General features: G+C 40.7%; 1 protein-coding gene across 1 annotated transcript; it reads right to left on the bottom strand.

Annotated features, from left to right (window-relative positions):
* Nucleotides 1-4,118: 4,118 nt before the first annotated feature.
* Nucleotides 4,119-23,000, bottom strand: LOC122046059 (putative F-box protein PP2-B12). Its single transcript, XM_042606561.1, has 3 exons — nt 22,581-23,000; nt 22,356-22,474; nt 4,119-4,641 (listed from the first exon to the last, which is right to left on the bottom strand). Exons 1-3 carry the CDS (start codon nt 22,986-22,988, stop codon nt 4,215-4,217), a joined length of 954 nt encoding a protein of 317 aa, XP_042462495.1. The 5' UTR covers nt 22,989-23,000; the 3' UTR covers nt 4,119-4,214.
* Between the last annotated feature and the right edge of the window lie 3,818 nt (nt 23,001-26,818).

Raw genomic sequence — 26,818 nt, 5'->3', positions numbered from 1 at the left:
AGTTTTTAACATTTATTTTTGGAAATCTTTCAAAAATAATTTTATACTTAGAAACATTTTCATGCGTAAAATTTTTTTTACTTAGAAATTATTTAACTTAGAATAATTTTTTGCTAAAAATTATTGCAAATTCTCTAACTTAGAATTTATTTAACTTAGAATTCTTGTTAAGAAAGTTAGAATTTTTTTTTAACTTTTAGATTTTTTTTGGAACCCCATTTTTTATGTGATCAAAGGGGGAGAAGGAAAAGTATAAGTCTAGGGGGAGGTAGACCAAAATCTAAAATTTTCTATCTTTTTACACTTAATTGCAAATTTAGTTAAGTTTATTTTTATGTCTATTTTTACCCTAGCTTAACTTGGGTTGCTCACATCAAGAAGGGGGAGATTGTTGGAACCCCAAGGTTGTTTTGGTGTGATTAACAAGTTAAGTTAAGTCTTGTATGTTTTTAACCTTGTGTCTAAGTGTGCAGGAGGTTAGGAGCATAGGTAGTCAAGCGGAAGACGCAGCTAGAGAGAAGAACGGCACGCGGTGCGTCTGAGGGACGAGGCGCTGCAGAAGAGTACATCGGCGGACGAGAAGGAAGCGTGCGGTGGTTCCGAGGGACGAGAAGCCGGAGCGGAAGACTGCTCGAGGATCAAGAGACGCAGCTAGCGAGAAGGTCGACACGGGGTGCGACCGAGGGACGAAGACTGCTGATGAGTACGCTGGCGGACGAGAAGGAAGCACGCGGCGATTCCGAGGGACGAGAAGCCGGAGCGGAAGCCTGCTCGAGAAGATCGGAAGTTGGGTTCGGGTGAGCCCTATTCCGGATAGCAGAGATCACCCAAGCGAGCGGAAGACTCGGTCTGAGGCGAACGGAGCCCGAGCAGAATACCCAGGTTGGAAAAAGTCAACGGGGTTGACTTTCCCATCAGAGGCGCCTGGAACCCTTCCGGACGTCCGGAGTTGACTTTTTGACCAGATCGAGTTTTGACTCGATCTGAACGTTAGGGGATAAAGTTTATCTCCCAGGGCGATCAGAATCCTTCGGGGCGCCCCGATCATGGCTATAAATATAGCCTTGGTCCAGAAGTTTTTCAACAACTCAGAAATTATAACTCCAACACTTGTACACTCACTTTCTAGATTAGCTTCTCTGTTTTGCGCTTCAACGTTGTACGAGGCTTCTCTGCCTGAAGGAGTATTTAGTGCTACATTTTCCTTGGATTAACAACCTCCCCGGTTGTAACCAAGTAAATCTGGGTATGCCTCATCTTTTCTGTTTTTCTGTTTAAGTTATAATTTATGCAAGTGTTTTGTTAAAAGATCGAGAAGGGTTGTGCTTTTATTTTTTCAGGCTATTCAACCCCCCTTCTAGCTGGCCGCCAACGATCCAACAAATGGTATCAGAGCCAAGACATCTCAGAAGGACTAACCGCCTACTGAAGCAACGAGATTGTCGAATTGAATATCTACCCACCAACGTTCAAGAGGGAGTTTGCTTTTTGGAAGCGACGAATGCAGGTTCACTTTAAAACTGATTTTAATATGTTATTAATAATGGAATTTGGTTATGAAGCTCCAAAGGATGCAAAAGGAGAAGAACTTGAGATGCATCAATGGACTGACGAGCAGCGTGATGAATTTATGACAAATGGTGCTGACTCCAGTCTTTTAAGCATACTACCTGCCAAGGATCTCGACATAATTGGACAATACAAAAGTGCAAAAGAACTTTGGGAAAAGTTCTTGAAGCTCTATGAAGAACCACTTGCAGTCGAATCCAAATACTCGATGGACACCAAACCACCGTCAGAAGAATCCAGGACGGAGGAAATTGTCGGAACAACACTCACCGCCGAGTATCTACCAGAGGACGCAATCAGCTCTTCCTCAAAAAGCATCAAAAGCATCGATGAAAGGGGAGCAACGTCGGGAGAAAGAAGCTCAGCAGGGGGAGAATTAACAACAGAAAAGGTAAGTTAGGTATGACCTTCACCTCCTGACCAACTGCTTAATTCGATCAATATATTATCGAAACATTTTTGTGAATTAGAAATTCAAAATAAAACAAGGAATATTGAAATAAAAGAAACGCTAACAACAGCTTGTCGATTAAAGGATTTAGACAAGCTAAAAATAGAAAATAACATGTTAGAGGAACAAATGCAGATTATATAATTTTTTGCATGCTCAATATTTTTTGCTTCAAAATTGAAAAATTGTGAGTTAAGAAATTATGATAAACTAAAGTGGAAATTTAAATATCACAATGTAAAAATTAGAGAATTTGATCTAAATTAAAACTTTAGACTTAGCGCTTTCAGCGAGAAAATTAAATGTTAAATTTCTTTATGAGACTTTGTCTAAGGAAGTGGTTGATGCTTCAATAACCAAGAAGGCCTCGTGCCTCGCCACGACTTGGAAGCCAAAATATGAAAATAAAATGTTTAATTAACTTTCTGGTAAAAAATTTAATAAATGTTTTAAAAAGTTTTTAACATTTATTTTTGGAAATCTTTCAAAAATATTTTTATACTTAGAAACATTTTCATGCGTAATTTTTTTTTACTTAGAAATTGTTTAACTTAGAATAATTTTTACTGAAAATTATTGCAAATTCTCTAACTTAGAATTCTTGTTAAGAAAGTTAAAAAAAATATTTAACCCTTAGATTTTTTTCGGAACCCCATTTTTTATGTGATCAAAGGGAGAGAAGGAAAAGTATAAGTCTAGGGGAGGTAGACCAAAATCTAAAATTTTCTATCTTTTGACACTTAATTACAAATTTAGTTAAGTTTATTTTTATGTCTATTTTTACCCTAGCTTAACTTAAGTTGCTCACATCAAGAAGGGGGAGATTGTTGGAACCCCAAGGTTGTTTTGGTGTGATCAACAAGTTAAGTTAGGTCATGTGTGTTTTTAATCTTGTGTCTAAGTATGCAGGAGGTTAGCAGCACAGGTAGTCGAGCGGAAGACGCAGCTAGCGAGAAGGACGGCACGCGGTGCATGCGTCCGAGGGACGAGGCGCTGCGGAAGAGTATACCGGCGGACGAGAAGGAAGCGTGTGGTTGATCCGAGGGACGAGAAGCCGGAGCGGAAGACTGCTTGAGGAGCAAGAGATGCAGCTAGTGAGAAGGTCGGCACGGGGTGCGACCGAGGGACGAAGACTGCAGATGAGTACGTTGGCGGGCGAGAAGGAAGCACGCGGCGATTCCGATCGACGAAAAGTCGGAGCGAAAGCCTGCTCGAGAAGACCAGAAGTTGGGTTCGGGTGAGCCCTATTCCAGATGGCAGAGATCACCCAAGTGAGCGGAAGATTCGGTTTGAGGAGAACGGAGCCGGAGCAGAAGACCCGGGTTGGAAAAAGTCAATGGGGTTTACTTTCCCATCCGGGGCACTTGAAACCCGGAGTTGATTTTTTTGACCAGATCGAGTTTTGACTTAATCTGAACGTTAGGGGATAAAGTTTATCCCCCAGGGCGTCCGGAACCCTTCGGACGCCCTGACCAAGGCTATAATTATAGCCTTAGTCCAGAAGCTTTTCAACAACTCAGAAATTATAATTCCAATAGTTGTACGCTCACTTTCTAGATTAGCTTATCTGTTTTACGCTAGAGAAATGATGTCTGGATCAGCATGAAAATGTCGCATTTTGATATGCCTATTCATTCCTTCTGGAAGTTTTTTTTATTCAACACCGCTTTAAATTCAGCGCTTGCAAATGGTAAATCTTAGAGAATGATCGAAGTTCCAACCGGTCTTCTGATCACTTGTTTATCTAGTCAATTTATTTAGATAATGCATATGAAAGTAAGCTTCCATTTTTGTGATATGACTGAAGAGTGCACGTCTCAGATGTTGATTTATTTAGATTCAATTTCTTGGACAATATCTTAGTTGTTGATTCATTTAGACTCAATTTGGGTAGAGAAGAATAACACATTTCAGATAGATATATCTGTTGTGTTTTATTCTACATATACATGGGAAAGAATTTGATTTCATTAAATCAAACTCTAAAATGATTTAAGCTATGTTCAATTTTGGGAGCAAAAAAGTTTAAAGATGTCTTTAAGGACCATTTTAGCCATCAGAAGCAAGAAATGAGAAGCATTTGATTAGTCATCTAAAACCATATATTGTAACAATATACAATCAAATACTTTGAAATGTCATATAAATGTGTTGGAGCATCACCATAAAAACTACATTTGAGTTTACAAACAAATTAACGTAGCAATTCAGCATCCACCTTTCTTTTGGTCGGCCTAATCTCAAATCCAGCGAATACAAGGCCTTTCTTCCAATGGAGTACTTCGACGTCACGAAACATTATCACAACCTCTCCTTCATCGCCTTGATCGTTATAAATCTCACCTAGCTCCATTTCCAACCATCCATCCCCTCTCAACTGTATTTTCTTTTCTTCTTCCTCCTCGTCATCATCTGGTTCCAAAGAGACACGATTTTCTTGTGAATGAGCTCCTAAGTGGACGGTGACCTTTTGAGAATTGGAATCAAGACCATATGAATTGGGATTTAACTTGTAGATCATGTATGCTGTATACATTGTCTTTTTGGAGAGGAATCGACTTTCTATTTTGCCAGCGATCTCAAGCCAACAGACAGATAAAAGCTCAACCTGCTTACTAAATCTGAATAAACTTATAGCAAATCAAACATCATGTTAAACAATCAACTATATTATCTTAAGATGGATGGGCAAATAAATAAATATGTTTATGAGCAAGGTATTCAATTTACTAATTACTTATTTATGTTCCTGAGTTAAAAACAAGTTTCAATAACACATTAAACTAAATGAATAAATTTAGTACATATATATTTAACTTATTAATATTCTTGAATAAAGATTATGAATTGGTGTGATGTGAACAATATGAAGAATATAATCATCACCTCTTCTTCTCCTTATCTTTAGGATGTATGTAGTTTTATTAGAATAAATTTTAGAATTAGGTCAATTAGAATTTATTATTTTTTAGAATTTAGTTTTAGTCCTATTAGGGTATAGACTAAGTCATGTTGTTTTAGTCCTATTAGGGTTTAGACTAAGTCATGTTATCCATCTATAAAAAAAATTTGAGATTTTTTTTTTAATCTTAACAAGAGTTTTAGGTGATTGCGAGTATGAGAGAATAATTTTGTATCAACATATTATTTACCATTAATAAAAGTTTTTCCTTCAACTTCTTCTTTTGAATCTACAAATGGAATCAGAGCCAATAGTCTATCTATTATACTATATATGTGGAGAGGTCACTAGTGCATAGTTGGAAATATAGGATCAAATTTACTTTATTGATGGGAGTTGATAATCAAGTCGCTTTGGTAGATATGACCATTCTGAAAATAATCTTGATAATAATAATAATAATAATAATAATAATAATAATAATAATAATAATAATTATTATTATTATTATTATTATTATTATTATTATTATTATTATATCACTTAGAGTACTCATATGCAATTATTTCCATATGATCAAGATTTGTGGGAGATTATTGGGGCAGTGAGATATCAAGACTAGCAAATCAAGATAATCTTAAAACGTAAGAGATCAAGACTGTAAATTAATGTATTCTTTATCGATATGTATAAAGGATGATTTGCTATAGGGCATCAAGGATGCGAAGACACCCAAAGAGGCATGGGACACTTGCTAAAATTTTCATTCGAACAAATGATGCTAAGCTACAACAACTTGAGAATGAACTGATGTGGTGGTAAAAGGGTTCCACCAAGAACGAGTCAAAAGTGAGGAAAACAGTCAATGTGGAGGTTAAAGTCAAGACGGTCAAAGTCATAAAGTCGTCGGGCCATAAAAGTTGACCGAGCAAAAATAGCAGCAGGCCAATTGGGTATTCCAACCTATTTGGAGAAAGGAGAGTTTGCTCAACTCGGTTGATGAGAGGGGAGTGGCTGTGCGCAACGGTGAAGACCAATTGAGAGTTACTCCGACCGGACCTCCTATTCGGCCAGGCGAGGAACAGACAAAAGTGCCAGTCGGCCGTGAAGAGGAACAACCTCGAGCGACCAAGCGAGGAACCTCGGCCGAGCGGTTCCCCTGCTCGGCCAAATAGTGGGACCCCTTGTTCAGCTCATCGTATCCTCCTGAGAGTTAGTGCCGCTGACAACAGGGCATTTTCTGTCAGCAAATCGTTCGACGGAAGTTTCCAATATCATGTTAGAGATCTGCAAGCCCTGTTAAGGAAATGTGCCAGGGACACTTTTCTAACGGATCTTTTCATAGGACAGTTGGGAAAGCGTGCACATGCATTGAGAAGCATGTACGTACGCTAACGGGGCGCTATCTAAGGGAGGGGGGGGGGGGGTCATGTGACTATTGCAGCTTCTTTGTTGCTCCAATGTTCTACTATTTTTCTATTGTTTTAGTGACTAACTTGAGCATCGGAGGAGCAACGTCGGGGACTCTTTTTCTGGTCCGGCACTAACGTTATTTGTCTCACAGGGCGGAGCACAACGAAGTTTTCACAGAGTCAACAGCGGAGCCACATCCCTAGCTAGCTATCTTCATCGATTTCCGATAGGATCATATTGGCGCTGTCTGTGGGAACTTAACCTGCATCGAAGACGTGAAGATGGAGGACCTGGATGACTTACGACTGTGATGCTGACACTAGAGGAATTGGACATGCTGATACAAGCACGAGCAACTAAGATGTTGGAACAGCAGTAGCAGGCAGGGGCTTAGCGCCATGCAAATGAACCCACAGCATCGGCAATAGGCCAGCAGGCCACCCACCAAGACCAAGCGGAACTAGCGGTCAGTCGGAGGGCAAACAACAAGTCGACTGGCACGATTGGAGACGCACCAAACATGCCTATCCCGTTTCATTGAACATTGTTCCACACCCCTTTAAAGGAACATGGCCGAGCGGATCGAGCACAAGGGTCCTTCTCGGATGATGCACCTATCCGGGATGAATGGAAGGGTAAGGCACCTAGGCCCGATGACGCTCTTGAACGGATAAATAGGAAATTCGCTCAGGGGATCTTGGACGACCAACTTCCATGACATTATGCGCCATTGACGATTGGGGAATATAATGGAGCAGGCAACTCAGAGGACCACCTGATCAAGTTTAGTAACATGGTCACACTCTATCAGTACACCGATGGAGTAAAGTGTCGAGTATTCCTCACCCCTTTCAGCATTGGCACAAAGGTGGTTTAGACGATTGACGATCAGATCAATTCACAGTTTCAAAGACTTCCGAGTGACGTTTCTGTAACATTTTGCCAGCAGTCGCTGTTGCCAGAAGATAAATGTTAACTTATTCATAGTGAAACAAGAGCCCAAGGAGGTGTTAAGGGTCTACATCAAGAGATTCAACCTAGTAGCCATGGAAATCGAATCGGCCAACCTAGAGATATTGGTAAGCGCCTTCTCGCAGGGACTTATAGAGGGTGAATTCTTTCGTTCCCTCATCCGAAGACCACCAAAAAACTTCGACCAGCTGCTTGGGCGAGCTAGCGAATACATCAACGTGGAAGAGATCCAAGCTGCAAGAAAGAAGGAAGTGACAGTCGAGCCTACCATCACCCTTGAATGTCGGTCAGCTAGTAGTAACCAACCGACAAAAGGTCCCCGGGCGGGGGTGACCCATCTGCACCAGGAGACCTGAGCCCACGCTGTGCAGCATGTGGAAGCAGAACGACCAAAGGCTACTAAAGGTAGGCCTTGGACACCACTGTTCTGCTTGTACCATCATTCAGCGACGCACAATACTCGAGACTGCTATGACTTGAGACAAGCTCTAAGCTGACTGACACCTCCCGGATATCGCCGTTGGTCACTGTATCGGCATCACAATCGCTAAGCAGGTGGATGATGGGAAGAAGAAAGGCCGAAGGCCAAGCAGTGTCAACACTAGCCTCATCGTAGAGGTAATGCAAGTCCCACCCAAGTTTCTGTCAAGTGGGCTCGACCCTCATCTCGGGAGGAGGAGAAGAGAATCAAAGCTGCCCGGGGTGACATTGGGATGATCACCGGTGGCTCGACAGATGATGATTCCAACAGGGCAAGGAAATCACACGCCCGACAATTAGAGATATACGTCGTCGGGTGTGGCACGGAGAAGGCCGAGGGATTGAAAATCAATTTTGGTTCTCAGGACCTAGAGGGACTTTAGCTCGGAGTAGAATCAAATATCTGGGCAGAAATAGAGAAATTTATGGAGGCGGGTCACATTCGTGAGGTTCAATTCCCGAGCTAGCTGGCCAACGTTGTGCTGGTCTCTAAGCCAGGTAATAAGTGGTGAGTCTGCATTGACTTCCGCGATTTAAACAAAGCTTGTCCAAAGGATTTCTATCTCATGCCGCGAATTGGTCAAATGGTGAACTCCATGGCGGGCTACGACCTGATCTGCATGCTTGATGCATGCCAGAGCTACCACCAAGTGTCGCTCGCCAAGGAAGATCAAGAGAATGTCAACTTTATCATGGACGACGGGACCTATTGCTACAACATTATGCCATTCAAACTGAAGAACGTCGGCACCACTTACTAAAGACTGATGAACAAGGTATTCCGATGGTAGATCGGCCGGAATATGGAGGTATATGTCGATGACATATTAATAAAATATCTTCGAGCCACTGACCTTTACGCAAACATCGAAGAAACCTGCCGAACCCTGAGGACATACAGAATCAAACTCACCCCGAGCAAGTGCCTGTTCGGTGCGAAGAGTAGCCGCTTTCTCGGTTACATCATGACCGAGCGGGGAATTGAGGCAAATCCACGCAAAGTGAAGGCGTTGTAGGAATGCCCCTGCCGCACAACTTAAAGGAGACCCAGCGATTGATCGGACGGATCACTATGTTGCCAAGGTTTATCTCCAAGTCGTCCAATCGGAGCCACCCGTTCTTCAAGATCCTGTGTCGAGCGACAAAATTTTAGTGGGACGAGAAATGCGACAAGGCACTTGAAGAAACCAAGAAATAACTTGCTTCTCTACCTATACTAGCAAAGCCCGTCATTGGCGGGCCCCTCTAGATTTACTTATTGTCCACAGAGCGAGCGATTGGGTCGGCGATAGTGCCGTAGAACATCTCTGAACAATAGTCAGTATATTTCTTAAGTCATATATTGAAAGATGCAGAAATCCGCTATACATGTCTCGAAAAATTGGCATACGGGTTAGTACTCACTGCTCGGAGGATTCGTCTATATTTTCTCTCACATCCAATCGTGGTGCTGACTAACAGCGCGCTGGGAAGAGTCCTCCTAAACCCGGAGGCATCCAGACAGTTGATTAAGTGGACCACCAAGCTAAGCGAGTTCAACATGTAATATCAACCTCGGATGGCAATCAAAGACCAAGCCTTAGTTGATTTCGTCACAGAGGTATAGATTGTTGAGCTGGACGTGACTTGGAAAATATATATGGATGACTCATCCACTTGGCAAAGTAGTGGAATCGACATTCTCTTAATATCGCCGCGCGAGAATAGGATGCAGCTATCCGTGCAGCTAGACCATCGCACTACAAATAATGAGGCAGAATATAAGGCCTTGATAGCTGGCCTGCCAGTAGCCCGATATGTGGGAGCCACAAGAATTCTCATCCACTCGGATTCTCAACTAATGGTTCAGCAATTAGCAGGAACATTCGAGATAAATAGCGTCCGGCTCAAGCTGTATAACTAAACTTAAAATTAAACTTAAAAATTAAAACTTAAAAGTAAAATTAAAAATTAAAATTAGCTGTATGCCTAAAATTAAAACTAAAAATTTAAACTTAAACTTAAAATTAAAATTAAACCTAAAATTATAAATTTAAAATTTAAAATTAAACTTAAAAGTAAAATTTAAAATTAAAATTAAAATTAAAATTTTAACTTAAAATTAAAATAAAAAATTAAATTTTAAATTAAAATTAACCTTAAATTAAACTTAAACTTTAAATTAAAATTAAACCTAACTTAAACTTAAAAGTAAAATTAAAACTAAAACTTAGGGTGTCCTTTTTACAGCATACATATGTTTTATTGAAATCTAGGTACTTGAATAGGACATTTTTTACCCAGTATTGCACTTCTATCACATAGGTCATTGAGCATTACTAGTTAGATAAACTTGTTTACTGCAGACATGTAGTAAATTTTGATTTGTGTGTTTAGTTCTATAACAACTTAGAAAAGATAAATGACCTGACCTACTCCACCAGAGTTGGTGGAAAGGATTTTCACTTCTCTCCTACCTTGTTATATGATAGTTTAGAACTTAGGAGGTCAGCATGCCTATTTTTGTGTTATCCTAGTAGGATCTGTTATTTGGCAAGCCCTACTCCCATATTACATCAGATACTATCTATATGCACTTTTTTGGGGAGGAGAGACTACCTACAGTGACTGACTTTAGGTCACTCTCTCTCAGGGTTCAAGACTATATTCTATATCGAGTCCTGACCACATGCATTCTGTCGATCACATCTCGTGACGTTGCGATGATGCGACCTTCCCACTCCTTTTTGTATGCCCTTTGTCAGCGACTAGATTTTAACATTGTATTATATATGTTTCATAGTATCATACATGCATCCAGTCTCATCACTAGGCGTAAGATTCATATGTCCTATTGCCACATCTTGACATACATATTTTCGACCATAGGAGTATATATGACCCAAGGTACGTCCAGCTCCCTTAGTGCATATGACGAGTTTGATCAGCGTCAGCTAGCCCTAGTGCATATAGACATCACTGCTCAAGGGGTTCTAGCCTGGAGAGGTGGGCCGCAGCCAACCATACCAGTCTAGGCCGGGGATGACTTTCCAGCAGAGGGAGAGGAGTTGCCAGAGTTTTCGGCTGAGGAGATATTTGGGTATGCTCCGACTTCGGACCTACCTTTAACTTCAACCCAGCCCTCGACTTCTCTATCCGTTGAGGATCGACTCGCTCGACTTGAGGAGTCCTCTGCGTAGCTTCGGCAATCAGTCTCGGATGGATCCAACACACTCCAGGGGGAGATGACCACTGGATTTACTTTCCTCTGAGATGACATGACCACCAGATTCGAGCAGATTCTTCAGGCTCTACGTGCTCCTGAGCGACCCCTACCACCACCTGCTGATGATGATCAGACCTGATCATGTACATTATTATGCATTGTATATGACTTGACTTACTATTTTCGGTTAGTTATTTTTCAGTCTGATTGTTAAAATTAGGAATGTCTTTCATAGACTAGGACCATCATTTTCAAAATTACTTTCAAAAAATTTCAAATTCTAGGGCAAAATTCTTTACTTATTTTTCTCAAAATTCTCTTATTTTTAGAACTTTCAAAATCAATTTTAGTCTTAGTCTAGATCGAACCATAGAAAGCATATTCCTATAGATTTAGGACTTGAGCATCTCGCCAACATATTAGGACTACTTTGCTTGTGATTGCCAAACTTAGAAAAGGGGTGAGATGCATAGGCAGCTTGCTTGGACTTAAGATGATTATATCAGTGTATCAACATAAGTCTGGGCATTAAATACCAAATTTATAGTGATTGGGTTAAATAATCCAGGTTAGTCAAACAGTAACTGGTTAAAAATACTTAACCTGACTAACCAAGTGAGCACTGTTATCTTCTGATAGTTAGTTGGTAACTAATGGTTAGACAGTTAAGGATAATTTATAGTTGATTAGATTATTTTAAAGTAATCTCAGGTTCAGGGGAGGATAAATAAGCCAACAAAATTTTGAAAACATTCCATTTTTTCGAAAGTCTATTTTAAAATTATTACATGTCTTGAAAAATTAGTTTGAAAACAGTTTCAATTTTGTTAAACTACTTTAAAATAATTTTAAATATTACAACACTTAGCATTTTAACTTTTTGTTTTTAAACTTTTAATTTTTTTTTGAAAAACTTAGCAAACCTTAAAATTTTCGAAGTTAGTAAATTTTAAAAGTATTTTCAACTTTATTACTCTTGTGAAAATACTAACATACGGTGTTCTAAAATTCATTATAAAAAATATCTTTAAAATATTTTTACAATCTGCTTTACAAAACACTTTGAAAAAGTTGTGAACAGGTTCTTTTCAAAACTTATTTTTTAACTTTGAAATTTTTAATAAGTTATTTTCTTTATCATTTTGAAAAACTAAGTGGTTTCAAAACTATCTTTAAACATATTTTGTAAAATATTTTTTACAAGTTTTTATAGTTATACATTTTTTTTTCCTTTTTCCTCCCTTAAAGTAACCCTGAGATATATTGTAAAAAAAATGTCTTACTTTCCCTAACAAATTTTTTTCTATTCATATTTTCTGATGAATGCCAAAGGGGGAGGATTAAAGGGTTAAGTTGAAATAAATCAGGGTTAAGTGGAAACAAATCGAAATCCGAATAACTTAAACCATATCACGTGTTTATTTATGCTTGCATTTTTTTCCCTAACTTAACCCAGGTTGTCATTGCATCAAAAAGAGAGAGATTGTTAGTGCGACTTGTACTAATGATCTAACACGGGTTTTGATGAATGACAAGTATGTTAAGTTAAGCTTTATTGTGATCTAACCATTTAATTAAGTGTGCAGGAAATCCAACTAGGTCGACGGGCTGACCGGATAGCTGGTATGAAATTTAGCTAGGTCGATGGGCCAACTAGATAGCTGGTACGAAATCTAACTAGGTTGACGGGCCGACCGGATAGCTGGTACGAAATCTAGCTAGGTCGACAGGCCGACCGGATAGTTGGTACAAAGTCCAGCTAGATCGACGGTCCAATCGGATAGCTGGTATGAAATCCAGATAGGTCGATGAGCTGATGGAATATCTGTAACAAAATCCAACTAGGTCAACGGGCTGACCAAATAGTTGGCACGAAGTCTAGACAAGTCGATAGGCTGACTGGATATCTGGCAAACTGGTAAGTTAAGGTAAGTCACTGGAGGAGAGTGACCAAGTGAGAACGCGTCTCGGTTGGAGGGGCAGTAGGTGTCGGTCAAGTTTAGGTCCATTTGGGATCCCTAAGCTGAGACCTTGACTAGTTCTTGGTCCTATTGAAGTTAATTTTTCAAGACCAGTGTAGTGGGACTCGACATCTTTCAATATTTGGCTTAAAAAATATACGGGTTGTTGTTCATGGCCATTCTACTTAACTAATGCCGAGCCGACCACATACTCGATAGACGACAGATAGATCCAGAGTGGCTCCCCAGCGCTTAGCTTAGCTAACACAGGCAAGGAGTTAAGATACTCCTTGAGCTCTTCCAACACCTAGTTGGACTCCGTGTCCCACTGGAATTTTTTCGCTCAGCGCAGCACCTTGAAGAACGATAGGCTCTAGTCGGATAACTTGGATATGAATCCGGACAATGTTGTGATACGTCCGGTCAGCTGTTGGGCCTCCTTTAAGCTGCGTGGTGGAGGCATATCTTGCAGCACCTTCACCTTACTCATATTTGCCTCAATCCCCCGCTCGGTGATGATGTAACCCAAGATCGACCGCTCCTCACACTGAACAGACACTTGTTTGGGTTGAACTTTATTCCATAGGTCCTCAGAGTTTGGCATGTCTTGTCGACACCTACACAAAGATCGACAGCTTAGAGGGATTTAATTAAAATGTCATTAACATATACCTCCATATTACGATCGATCTGCCTTTGGAACACTTTGTTCATCAGCCTCTGATGGGTGGCGCCGACGTTTTTCAGTCTGAATGGCATGACGTTGTAACAGTATGTTTCGTCGGCTGTAATGAAGCTAGCCTTCTCCTGATCATCTCGGGTGAACGGCACTTGGTGGTAACCCTAATACGCATCGAGCATGTAGATCAGCTCACAGCCCGCTGTGGAGTCCACCATTTGATCTATCCTAGGCAGTGGCTAGAAATCCTTTGGACATGCTTTGTTCAAGTCACGGAAGTCAATGCAAACACACCATTTGTTGCCCAGCTTGGAGACCAGCACCACATTAGCGAGCCAGCTCGGGAATTGGACTTCCCGTATATGACAGACCTCCAACAGTTTCTCTATCTCCACCCGGATAATTAGGTTTTGCTTCGCGCTAAAGTCTCTTTTTTTTTGCTTCATAGAACGAGCATCCGATCAAACATAAAGCTCACGCTAAGTGATACTCTGCGAGATTCCGAGGAGTTTATGGGTCGACCAAGCGAACACGTCATGGTTTCTCCTAATGCAGGTGACCAGCTCAGCCTTCTTTGCGCTTTCCAGATCGGCAGCAATGAAGGTGGTCGCTTCTGATAAGCTCGGGTGGATTTGGCCACCTCCTTTTCTTCATACACCAGCATAGGAGGCTTATCTGTGATAATAGTGCTCACCTCCAAGCGCGTATTTTTCCGAGCAACCTTTGCTTTTGCTCTAATCATCTCGACGTAGCATCACCAAGCGGTCAATTGGTCACCTTTTGTAACAACCCAAATTTCCTCATTTCGAGTCCTAATAGTACTTAAAAATATTTAGAAATGCTTTAGAAAAATTCTAGAGATTTTTAGAAATTTTTAGAGTATTTTTATGTATTTTTTGGAGTTCATTTGGTATTTTTACCAAAAGAAACAAGTTGCAAAAAATAAAGAAAATTAGCCGAGATTTGAACCTACAACCTCTGGCCGAACCAAGCCTTAATCAAATCCGGCTGACCAAGTGGTCAAGCAGGCGGTTCTGTTTAGAAAAGGTAGTAAAATTTATTTAAGATAGTTAACAGAATATTGGATTATAAAAGGGATAAGTTGATATTGGATTTGTCTGTTTAGAAAAAGTAGCGAATTTATTTAAGATAGTTAACAGAATATTGGATTATAAAAGGGATAAGTTGATGTTGGATTTGTCTGTTTAGAAAAGGTAGCGAATTTATTTAAGATAGTTAACAGAATATTGGATTATAAAAGGGATAAGTTGATGTTGGATTTGTCTGTTTAGAAAAGGTAGCGAATTTATTTAAGATAGTTAATAGAAATATTAAGTTATAAAAAGGGAGAACTTAGGGATTATTTTCCAAAACCTAAACCTCTCCTCTCCTTTTCTCTCCCGACGGCACAGCGTCTCCTGTTTGGGCAAAGGAAAAAAGGGGGGGGGGGATCTAGGGTTCCTCTCCGGCGGCCGGCCAAGGGAGATTTCCGGGAGATCTTCACATGGTTGTGATCCTCTCGTCAAGGGGAAACCGTGAGCACGAAGGAGGGGTCGAAGCTTGCAATTCCCGCAAACCCTAGAAGTTTTCTTTCCGGTTGTAAGCCCAAGAACGCAAAGGTAAGTGCTTCTCACCTGCAATAGGAGTAGTTTCGGACCTTTGTTCTTCTTGAATTTGAAGCATAAGAAGCGCTTATAGTGCAGATTTTTAATTAAGCCTATAGTGCATATTTTAATTAAGCTTATAATGCAGATTTTTATGTAGAGCTTATATTGCAGATTTTAATTAAGCGCTTATAGTGCAGATTTTTAATTAAGCCTATAGTGCAGATTTTAATTAAGCTTATAATGCAGATTTTTATGTAGAGCTTATATTGCAGATTTTAATTAAGCGCTTATAGTGCAGATTTTTAATTAAGCTTATAGTACAAATTTTAATTAAGCTTATAGTGCAGATTTTTATGTAGGCTTATAGTGCAGATTTTAATTAAGCTTATAGTGCAGATTTTTAATTAAGCCTATACTGCAGATTTTAATTAAGCTTATAATGCAGATTTTTATGTAATCTTATAGTGCAGATTTTAATTAAGCATATAGTGTAGATTTTTAATTAAGCTTATAATGCATATTTTTATTTAAGCTTATAGTGTAGATTTTAATTAAGCCTATAGTACAGATTTCAATTAAGCTTATAGTGCAGATTTTAATTAAGCTTGTAGTGCAGATTTCTTAGAGCTTAAAATGTAGATTTCTTTAGAGCTTGTAGTGCAGATTTCTTAAGAGCTTATGGTACAGATTTCTTTAAAGTTTATATTGCAGATTTTTTGTGGAACTTGTAATGCAGATTTTTGGTGAAATTTATAGTACAGATTTTTGGTGAAACTTGTAGTGCAGATTTTTAGTGGAACTTATAGTATAGTTTTTAAAGAAAAAGATTATAGTGTAGTTTGGTTAAGTATTATAGTGCAGAATTTATGTTTGCATAGTATGCAGAAATAGTGTAGCATAGAATGCAGAATCTTGATTAGTATAGTATGCAGAATTTTGATTAGCATAGTATGCAGATTTTTGTTTATGCATTTCAAAGTTAGAATTTGTTTAAACATTTCAGTTTTTAAAGAAACATTCTTTTATTAGAAGTATTAACAAGTGTAAGAAAGATAAAGAAAAGAAAGAGAAAGGCCAAGGCCTTAAGTAGATCCCAAAGTCAAGACTTTAGGGATTTTGACACACAAGGTGCTTAAAGAAAATGCCGAGGCATTATATATTAGAAGTAATAAAAGATAAGAAGTATTTTACTTTATTTAAGAGGCTAGTACCCGACTTCCGAGGTTGTCGTTAAACAAATCCAGGTGTCCAATTCCGAGGTCTTGGCCCTGGTAGACCGAGGTCTGCTCTTTTAGGATTGGTGGCTCGCTACCCCAACCTATTAGGGAACGTGCATAAGATGGTACTACGCCTGGGCCCAAGAAGAAAGTTGATTATTATTTTGAAGTATTAAAGTATAAATTTTTAAACAAGTAAAACAAGCTTCACATAAGTTTAAAATCCTGCAAGTTTAGTTTTCTTTTATGCTAGCATGTTTAGCATTTCAGCCTGTTTGATTCCTTTACTATTGGATGAACATGAGTAGTCTTCAGTAAGCATTCAGTTAGTTAATGTTATAGATATATGTACATGCATATCGAGTTTTATGAGTTAGATAGCGCTTACTAAACAATTTTACTTATAGTTGCATTTCCTCTTACTACAGATAAAGGAAAGGAAAAGTTATAGCAAAGGAAGGCGACAAGGAGGTGCGGATGGATGTGTGATACCTGGACTATAGAAGCCTTGGGATTTAGAATAAGAATTTATTAACAAAGAGTTGAGTAGAATGTATTAGATGAGTCATTTAGTCTTCCGCTGCTAGTTAATTGTATGTTTTGAGTTCTCCGAGAGTTTTAGGAATTACTTTCAACATGTGTGCAATGTTAGTTAAGATAAGTTAGTAGTCCAGTAGCGCTCCGCCCTCACAGTCCAGTAGTGAGGAGGGTGGGGTGTTACACCTTTGACTTCTCCTACTTTATCATCCACTGGGAATTTGATCTTCTGACAGTAGGTGGATACCACCGCTCGGAATTTGTTGAGTGCCGGTCGGCCTAGGATGACGTTGTAGGCCGAAGGTGCGTCCACCACAATGAAATTGGTGGTTCTTGTCCTCTTCAAGGTCTCCTCTCCGAGCGAGATGGCAGCTTGGTCTGGCTGATCGGCAACACTTTGTTGCTCGTGAAGCCGTAGAGCGGGGCCATCATTGGCAGCAACTTACTCTGATCAATTTGCAATTGATCAAACACCTTCTTGAATATGATGTTCATCGAATTCCATGCATCAACAAAAGTTCTATGAATTGTATAATTAGCGATTATCGCTCGGATGATCAGTGCATCATCGTGAGGGATTTCCACTCCCTCTAAGTCTTTCGGGCCGAAGCTGATCTCGAGTCCTCCGACTCTTGCCTTGTTGTAGCTAACAGCGTGGGTCTCGAGTCACCGAGCGTACGACTTGGTCGTTCGGTTAGAATCACCGCCGGTTGGTCCACTGACGATCATTCCTATTTCTCTCCGAGTGGCATTGCTTTTGCTTTCCTCATCATATTCTGATGGTCTAATCCGTTCAGTAGAAGCTCGAGCGGTCTGAGGGGATTGATGATGGCATGGCTCAGTCGTCTTCCTCTCCCCTTCCCTTCGCCTTCTAGGTCGTCCCCTATGTCGTCGATCAGGAGATGGTGATCGACAATGATATCCTCGTGGGACCAGTCTACTAGCTATCAGCTTCAGATCATAGCAGTCCCGCGTGATGTGTGTCGCTGACTGGTGGAAGGAGCAGAAGAGGGGGGGGTCTATACCTTGCCTTTTGTGGCCTTCGGGCGACCAACCGTCACATGCTGTACAACATGTGTCCTTGGCTCTTGACGGGCTCCACCCGATCAGGGCTCCTTCGGAGGTTGATGGCTGCTCGGCGACCTCCGTTCAGATGCATTTGCTGGCTCGGTGGGTGTTTCTCTTTTTCTTTCCACTTGGATTTCTTCCACGTTAATGTACTCCGTGACCTTTTTCTGAAGGTGTTTGAAGTCCCGTGGCGGCCTCCGAATGAGTGATCGAAAGAACTCCCCTTTTGTGAGTCCTTGGGTGAAGGCATTCACCAACACATCCGAGGAGACCGTCAGAATGTCCATCACCACCTGATTGAAGCGTTGGATGTAGGACCTCAGTACTTCCCTGGGCCTTGCTCCAAGGCGAACAAGTTAGCACTAGTCTTCTGGTGGCAGCGATTGCTAGCGAAGTGATGCAGGAAGGCTGCTCAGAAGTGCTTGAAGCTATGGATTGAGCTGTTTGACAATCGTTTGAACCAACATTGTGCCGATTCAGATAGCATGGTGAGAAAGACCTGAGATTTCACTTCACCCGTATACTGGTGAAGTGTGGCCACGTTATCAAAGGTAGATCTGCTACCTTAGCGGCCCCCTAGTACCGACCCCATGTATATGGAGGGAGGTATATGCAGGTACACAGGCCATAGGTGCATGGTGGGATAAACCTCAGGTCGTTAGTTCCTGAGAATTGTCCCATGGCCATTACGCCAGAGATGTCATGCGCTCACCATCTGCGTTACGCCCTGAGGTATGTGGCCGCGTTATCAAACTTGGCCAAATGGTCGTTCGGATCAGTTGCTCTATTATATTCCTCGATCGTTAGCGAGGTATAATGCTTCGGTAGAGGATCATCCAGAATCCCTTCGAGAACTATTGATTGATCCGCTCGGGGTGAATTGTCTTCCTTTGGCGCTTTTCTTTTTCGTGCGTTCCGAACGGATGCCTCATCCGAAGAGGATCCCCGATCTCTATCCGTCTGGCCCCTCTCTTCTGATGGAGTTCGGAATAGCGTTCGATGGAATGAGATCGGTGCATGGGGGGTTTCCCCATAGGTGTTGATCGGCTTCTTGGTCTATTCTCGAGCAGCTATTTGGTCTGCTTGCTCTACTCGTTCGGCCGACTGGCCTACAGCTAATGCCGCTGGCATTGGTGCTTGCATCAGCGCGACGAGCTCTTCTTGCATCAACGTTACTGTGTGGTGTCATCCAGCGTCTTCCATCTCCTCGTTTCGGATGCAGGTTACGTTCCTACAGATAGTGCCAAAATGATCCTGTTCGAAAGCGGGCGAGTGGAAAGCTGGGAGGTGGTAGCTTCGCTGACCGGACGTAGACCTTGCTCTGCTATGCAAAATAGATGACGTTAGTATCGGGCTAGGGAAGGGGTCCTCAGCGTTTGCCCTCCGATGCTCAAATCAGTCACCAGAATGTGGAGTAGAAGCAAAGCAATAGTAGAAAAATGCGCCAAAAGTAGATCACGTGTACCTCCGCCGGTGATGGACCCCCCCTTTATATATAGCCCTGGTGGGCGACGTACATGCTTTTCGAGGCATGGGCAAGTTCTTCGATATGTTTGTGACCACGTTCTCCAACACGTTCGCAGCCACATTCTCCAACATGTTCGGGGTCACATCCTCCACTATATCCTATGAAAGGATGTCACGAGGACCACCGTCCTACTGCTAGGCCGAGCGGATCAGCCGCTCGGCCAAGACTGCGTTCTGTCCACGGTCACGTCCCGCTGCTTGGCCGAGCGGGTAGCCGTTCGCCCGGGAGTCCTCCACTCTGTCAACTTCAGTTGTCATTCCGCGCGGCATCTGTGTAGTAACCTGCATTTCTCCGTTCGGACAAAATGAACCGGTCTCCCCTCATCGTCTCGATAATATGACTTGAACGTCTGCCTATGGTATTCTCCCGAGTCGGAAGGATTGTCCGCTTGGACTTGTCCTCTGCCGATTGAGCCCTACTTGTCCCGACCAACCATTGCATTTATCCTCCATTCGATTCTCTGACATTTGGCATTGATCATCTTGACTTTGTCCTCCACCCTGGTGGTTGACCCCGTGCCAGGTGGGTCTCCTCCTATCGCCGCATCAATAGGGATAACCTTATCCTCTGACGTCTTTTGTCTTGACATGCCCCTATTATAAAGAGCCTTGCCCTGGCTCCTATATGCATCTCCTTTATTCAGGAGATCATAAGAAAGAGACTTGAGCGGTTACGACCAGCTCACCGATCTATCCGAGGGCGTTCCCTTGGGCCAAGTATGCGCCCTACGCCCATCTCTCACATTTCCTTAATCCACTACTTAATCTGCATCTTCCTACATTCTTTGGGGGACCCTGAGCTCTAGTGTGCTAGGACCGGAAAAATCCAGTCGTTGTTTGCGGAAAGAAAGGCCAAGTATTGTTGTCTCCCTCTAGCAAAGTTTTATCCCGATCAACACCAGCACGACATCACCGGAAGTTCTGTCTTTTGGATCAAGAAGCAAGGCTAAGCCAACTAGCCTTAACCATATCTAAGAAGATCAGAAAGATCGAGAAAGTCAAACCCTAAGTATGCAAATGTTTCGCTCATTGAATAAGATAAGGTAGCAAGACTTGGTGCATATAAAAAGAGATCATCATCGAGTAAAGAATGAAGTGGATCATGATGGAAGGCCAAGTTACAGATGTATTTACTAACACCCTGTTTGGAAACAACTCAAGTGAAGGAATTGAATTGAATTTCATTAGGAATTGAATTCTGACAGAAATTGAATTTAATTCCTATGTTTGGAATGGATTAGTGAATAATAGAATTGAATTGATTCCTTAATTTGGAATCTATTTGAATTGAATTCCATTCTTATACATTTATCATTTTATCCTCATAACTAACCATTTAATAATCAAGTTAAGTATTAGAGAATAGGAAGAAGGGATCGCACAGTTAAGACATCAGTATGAAGAAGGTGACACACGGGAGAAACGGTGCAAGGAGAAGTTTTCGTCGTAAGGAGAAACGACGCACAGGAGAAATGCGGGAGAAAACAAGAGAGCCGACAGATGGAAAAAAGAGTTTTAAGTTAAAAGGGTAATTAAGTAATTTTAATTGTCCATGGTAAATTCTCTATCCAAATCTGATCATTTGAGGTCTGATTTACCGTTCACGTTTTGAATGGAATTGGAATTGAATTCCATGTCAAATCCATCTCAAAAATTCATTCTAAATTATGAAATTGAATTCCAATTATCATAAAAATTCAATTCCATAGGATTTCAAACAAGATGTAAAGGAGTTAATGGTACGAGAGTTGAAGAGTCACTGTCTCTCTCTTTATCTTCAGAGATAATACAATTTTATTATAATATATTTTAGAATAGGTTTCTTTATTGAATAAATAAAAAATGTTCTTTCTTTTATTATTAATTTTTTAGAGTTTATTAAGATATATTAGAGTTTAGACTGAGTCATTTTATCCATCTGTAAAAAGGAGCATTAAGAATTTTGAGTGATTGCGTAAATGGAAGAATATTTTTATATCAATCTATATATTATTTGTCATTAATAAAATTTTTATTTTAAATTTTCCAAGCTACACAATGTTTATGAATAATATTCATAAACAAGACTTGTGAATCAATTTCATTAATAAAACTTTTATTAAACTTGTAAATAGATAACGAAGTTGATCTTAAAATGAACAAATAATTTATCAAATTCACTAATCAACTAAACAATCTTAAAAACATAAAGTTTTAAATAACCAAACAGGCTAAAATTAAAAGCTCAATAACATTTACACATCAAGCTAGTAAAAAAAACAAAAAAAAATCAAGCCAAGTTTTAATAGTTTGGTTCATTTTAGACTTGGTTAATTAGCTTTTATTAGTTACCTTATAAGCTTTGAACAACATTAGGCGGAAAGGAATTATAAGCTTAAAGTTTTAAGTATCAAGGTGCAGCAAGATATCATTTGTCAAACGGGCAAACCATGAGTGCTGAGAAATCAGATTTTGTTGTTGAATAAGTGAAAATAAGAAAATTCCTGAAAATCATTATAATTCTCAAATGAAAGTAATGATAATGATTTAGTGGGTATGTCAAGTATGCACCATGTCAATTTTTCATCAAGTAAACTAATGCTATTAAGTATTAACGGTCAGTGGGTGAAATAAGAATGCATGGTTTGAAAAGAAAAGGAGGTATTTTATCGATTTTAAAACTCAGAGGGCATTTTGAAAAGAGATTGTAAAAGAGTGACACTGCTTTTACTTAAAAATAGTTGGAATAGAGGGTAAAAGATTTTTTTTTTTTTTAACTAGGATTTACCTGGATTGTGGAAGAGAAACCCATCTCCAATACTGAGAATTTTCGATCCAGACTATAAACATGGTTTCCGGAGATATCATGAAAGTCTTCTTCCCTGTTGACTTTTCCAATTGGAAGCTCTGTACATTGAACAACAAGCCAACTGCCGCGTTACTTGTCCAATCAAATTCAGAATTCAGAATTTAGTGTCGCGATATATTGTGCACTTGACATGAATCTACCTACCAGTTTGCCGTCGTCGACGAGGAGGGGTTGGCAGAGGCGGAAATACAGCTCCTTCTTAGTGGAGTAGTCCACCGGATTAGCGGCGCGCGATAGTATCTCAGCGACGTCCGGAGGCAGGAAGGACTCCCACAAGAGATCAATTTGTGCCGCAGCGAGGAAAGACTTGGAGACCAGCGACAACCTGCAGATGTCACACGGCGAAGTGAAGGAGAGCAGATAGCTGACGCATTCCTCCGGTAGCATGGAGAAGCCGCAAGTGGATGGCCCTCTTTTCTCTGTTGCCATAGCCTGATTCAACTGAACAACCGATCGATCTACGATGACCGCTTGTTTCCTCTCAGACTGAGCACAATTAATCAAATTGGAATCTTGAGCTTTGTTTCCAATACCGTAGAAAAACTTAAACATGTTGAGCCATAATAAGTCAACGGTCATGGTGCTGGGCTCGGTGTATATATTAAAATTGATTGACTCCGACTGTACCCAAACTATTAAAAAAGTACTATATATATATATATATATTGGGGGGTGTATATATGTTATAGGGAATATAAATCTCGTTTTAAGATATTTTTCAGCAGACAGCTTTACAATTTGCTATTTTAATAATGGTTGCCACAGGAAAGATTGCAAAGGGCTGAACTGGCTGATTAGGTGAGGTGAGAGAAAAGGCAAAGCCCCCGCTTCCATTCCACTCTTTTCTCCACCGGATAAGATTGCCGAATATGCGGTAGAAGGTAAACATGTTTGTGTTGACGTCTTCGTCAATTCATATTAAAGTAACATAGAGAAAGTAAATTAAGATGATTGAAAAACAAATGACAAATAAGATGAGTTTATACAGATTACAGGAATTTACGTTCCACCAACCTCAAAATTCAATCTCAAGGTTTCACGTGACAATCAACTTACCACTTATCAACACAACTAAGTCTGTAGAATTAATAAGATTGCCAAATAGCTATGATCAGGTGAGGTGAGAGAACAGGCAGGCCCCTATTTCTATTACACTCATCTTCTCCCATCTGATAAGATTGCAAAATAGCTATGATCAGGTGAGGTTAGATAAAAGGTAAGCCCTGGTTCAATTACATTTACACTCATTTTCTCCCATCTGATAAGATTACCAAATATATGGCTAAAAGTGAATACGTTTCTCCTTAGCACCTTTGTTAGTTCATTCAGGACTAATTAATATGGATAAAATAAATCATAGCGATTGAGAAGGTAAATGATAAATGGGATAAGTTTACATGAATTATAGCAATTGACAGTCAAATATTTACAAACTCAGCTAGTGCGTGAGGACTGATAAAATTGCCAAATAGAGAAGGCAAAGCCCCTGTTTCCATTCCATCGAGTTGAGACAAATCTGTCAGGCGCCTCATGTGATACGGAAACTCCAGAAAACATAATAAATAATCCATGCTTTACAAAGTATTAGATCCGAATATGGTTGAGCCGTCCATAGGTCGATTATTTATTGACCTGGTTAAACGGACTGAAATTACTATGGTTCCGGTCGTAAATCAACTGGGAGCTGTTTGAATTGACGGTTAAATTTTTTATTGAGAGAGAGACATTTGAACGTTGGTACCGGCAATTTTGATCGTTGGAAGCATCGATTAATCGGCTATTTCAGCCGTTGAATTTTTTTATTTTTAAATGGTTAAGATTATTTGATATTTTTTTATCAATAATTATTCATGTCCAGAAGCTCCATGACTTCATAAGCACCACCAATTAAGCATTCGGAAGTGTTAGAGAGAACTAGAAAAGAGCTTCCTGACTCTCCAACATTCAAATTAGAAAAGAGGTCAAGCGAAAAAAAATAAAAAACAGTAAATGTGCGCGTGTAAGTAAGATTACTGTCTAGTGCGTACCCGACTATTGTATAAAAAGATATCTATATATTTCTACAATGGCATGATATTATCTACTTTGGGTCTAAACCCTCATGACTTTACTCTTGGGTTCTACCCAAAAGGTCTCATGTCAATGGAGATATCTTACATCCTTTTAGACCCATGATCTTTACCAAATCCTTCTAATGTGGGACTTTGATTGAATTCTAATAATCCTCCCCTCAAACGAAGCACCACTATTACTCTCATGGTTCAGGCCCCTCGTGAGCATCCAGTCACCCTGACATGTTCTAGACCTCCCCGCAAGTATCTAGATTCGGTCACTCTTGACCTACTTCGAGCCTACCCGCGAGCATCCGGTCATCCTGACCTATTCCGGGCATCCCCACAAGTATCCACATCCGGTTACTCTTGACCTGCTTTCGGCCTCTCCGTAAGCATCCGACCACCGTGACCTACTCCGGGCCTCCCCGTGAACACACGATCATCTTGACCTACTTTGGGCCTCTCTGTAAGCATCCCGTCAACCTGACTTGCTCCGGACCTCCCCGTGAACACCTGGTCAACTTGACTTGCTCCAGGCCTACCCTTAACTTGGTTCAAGGCTACCCCACATGGCATCTGGTATGTACCATGTCTCTGATACCATTTGTTGTACAAATGGATATCCACATATCTCCACAATGACATGATATTGCCCACTTTGGGCCTAGGTCCTCATGGCTTTACTCTTGGGTTCTTCCCAAAATGTCTCATGTCAATGGAAATATCTTATATCCTTTTAAACCTATGATCTTTACCAAATCCTTCTAATGTGAGACTTTGATTGAATCCTAACACTGGCCAACGAAGAGGATCTCCCTTTTTATACTGTCTTTTATAACCTCCGCAATTATAAGGCATTAGAGAATGTTGCATGTCAAGGGGTGTCGGGTGAAAGGAGATGTACGATAGACTTTTATTGAGTAGAGGAAGGTTCTAGGTTTGTATGTGGCAGAATATTGTAATATTTCCTAATAAATATCTGTTACTTTTTAACAAGTTGTTATGATTCCCTATCAATGTTGTCCCTCTCGGAGTTCAACCGGCTAGGAGATTGACCGGGAGTAAAACGGATGGTATTAGATTGGGAGTCTTGCCCAGTAGAAGGGGACTGAACCCTAGGTCCGACCGGCTAAGATGCCGGCCAAGATTAGGACTGGGATAGCCCCCAAGAGAAGGGGGTTGAGCCCTGGGTTTGACAAACTAAGAGGCCGATTGGGATTAGGACTAGGATGGTGCCCAAGAGAAGGACACTAAGCCTTGGGACCGACCGACTAAGAGACCAGTCGGGATTAGGACTGGGATAGTGCCCAGGAGAAGGGGACTGAGCCCTGGGTTCGTCCGGCTAAGAGGCTGGTCTAGATTAGGACTAGGATGGTGCCCAGGAGATGGAGACTGAGCCCGGGGTCCGACTAGCTAAGAGATTGGTCAGGATTAGGGGACTGGATAGCTTGGACACGTAGTCTTTAACCATGACCGCCACCTTCTCCTGACTTTTGACTGTCGTGCCATCTTAACTATCATTTCCGCCCTTTCACCTAGGTCATCTACTATTTCCTACATCATAAGTCTCCCTTTCAAATCTAGTCTAAGGAAGCTCATGTCTGACTGAGTCTACCATAGTCTATTTATTGTATCGCTTGTGATGGTACGCTTCTTTGTCCTCAGCTGTCATACCTATCGCTCCTTCCCAATTCAGTCAACGCGCACTTTTTTATAAGGATCTACCTATCCTTTGATCCAATGGTTTTAAGAGGAGGCTCTTTTCCTAATGAGCTCGTATGGTTTGTCCCATGAACATTTTTTTTTTAAAATGTCCCCCTCCCCTGACTCCTAACACCTGCCTCTCCGCACTGTGCTTTTTCCTTGTCTCTCTGGCGATCTTGTTGTGTGTCTTTGTCTCTTAACTATCTCACTATACTTCTTCTGTCTCTCGGTGAATCTTTCAAAATAATGGAGTCAGAGTCTCATCCCGAGACCTTGATCGAAGAGATCCAACAACTATAGCTAGAGGCTCAACAACGAACTTAGCTACTTGCCGAGAAGGAGGAATCCTTAGTGTAGACGTTGCAAGCCCTAAACCTTCAGCATTTGATCCAGAAGGAATTCAAGGTGCTTCTATCTGATGCCCAGTCCAAAGCCCAAACCGAACTTACCATGAAGAAAAAAACCTCTATAGACTTAGCACAAAGGACTACAAAACTATATGACCTGAAAATAACGTATGCTTCCATGATCTCCCGCATGACTAGGGAGGTAAAGGCTAAGGATCTAACAAAACTGTAGCAACAACAGGCCTTGGACCTGCGAGTGATCAAGCTGAGCTCCTTA

Source organism: Zingiber officinale, chromosome 1B, assembly GCF_018446385.1.
Source record: "Zingiber officinale cultivar Zhangliang chromosome 1B, Zo_v1.1, whole genome shotgun sequence".
Taxonomy (NCBI): domain Eukaryota; kingdom Viridiplantae; phylum Streptophyta; class Magnoliopsida; order Zingiberales; family Zingiberaceae; genus Zingiber; species Zingiber officinale.
Note: the sequence above shows the minus strand (reverse complement) of the source record. Positions and strands in the feature narration are given on the sequence as shown.

Bases quoted from the DNA above. Each gene is read 5' to 3' on its own strand.
- LOC122046059 (XM_042606561.1), bottom strand. From the start codon at position 22,988: ATGTTTAAGTTTTTCTACGGTATTGGAAACAAAGCTCAAGATTCCAAT. The intron at 22,475-22,580 runs GTAGGTAGATTC...TTCAATGTACAG, and splicing joins TCGTCGACGACGGCAAACTG to AGCTTCCAATTGGAAAAGTC. The intron at 4,642-22,355 runs GTAAATCCTAGT...AAGTTTATTCAG, and splicing joins GTTTCTCTTCCACAATCCAG to ATTTAGTAAGCAGGTTGAGC.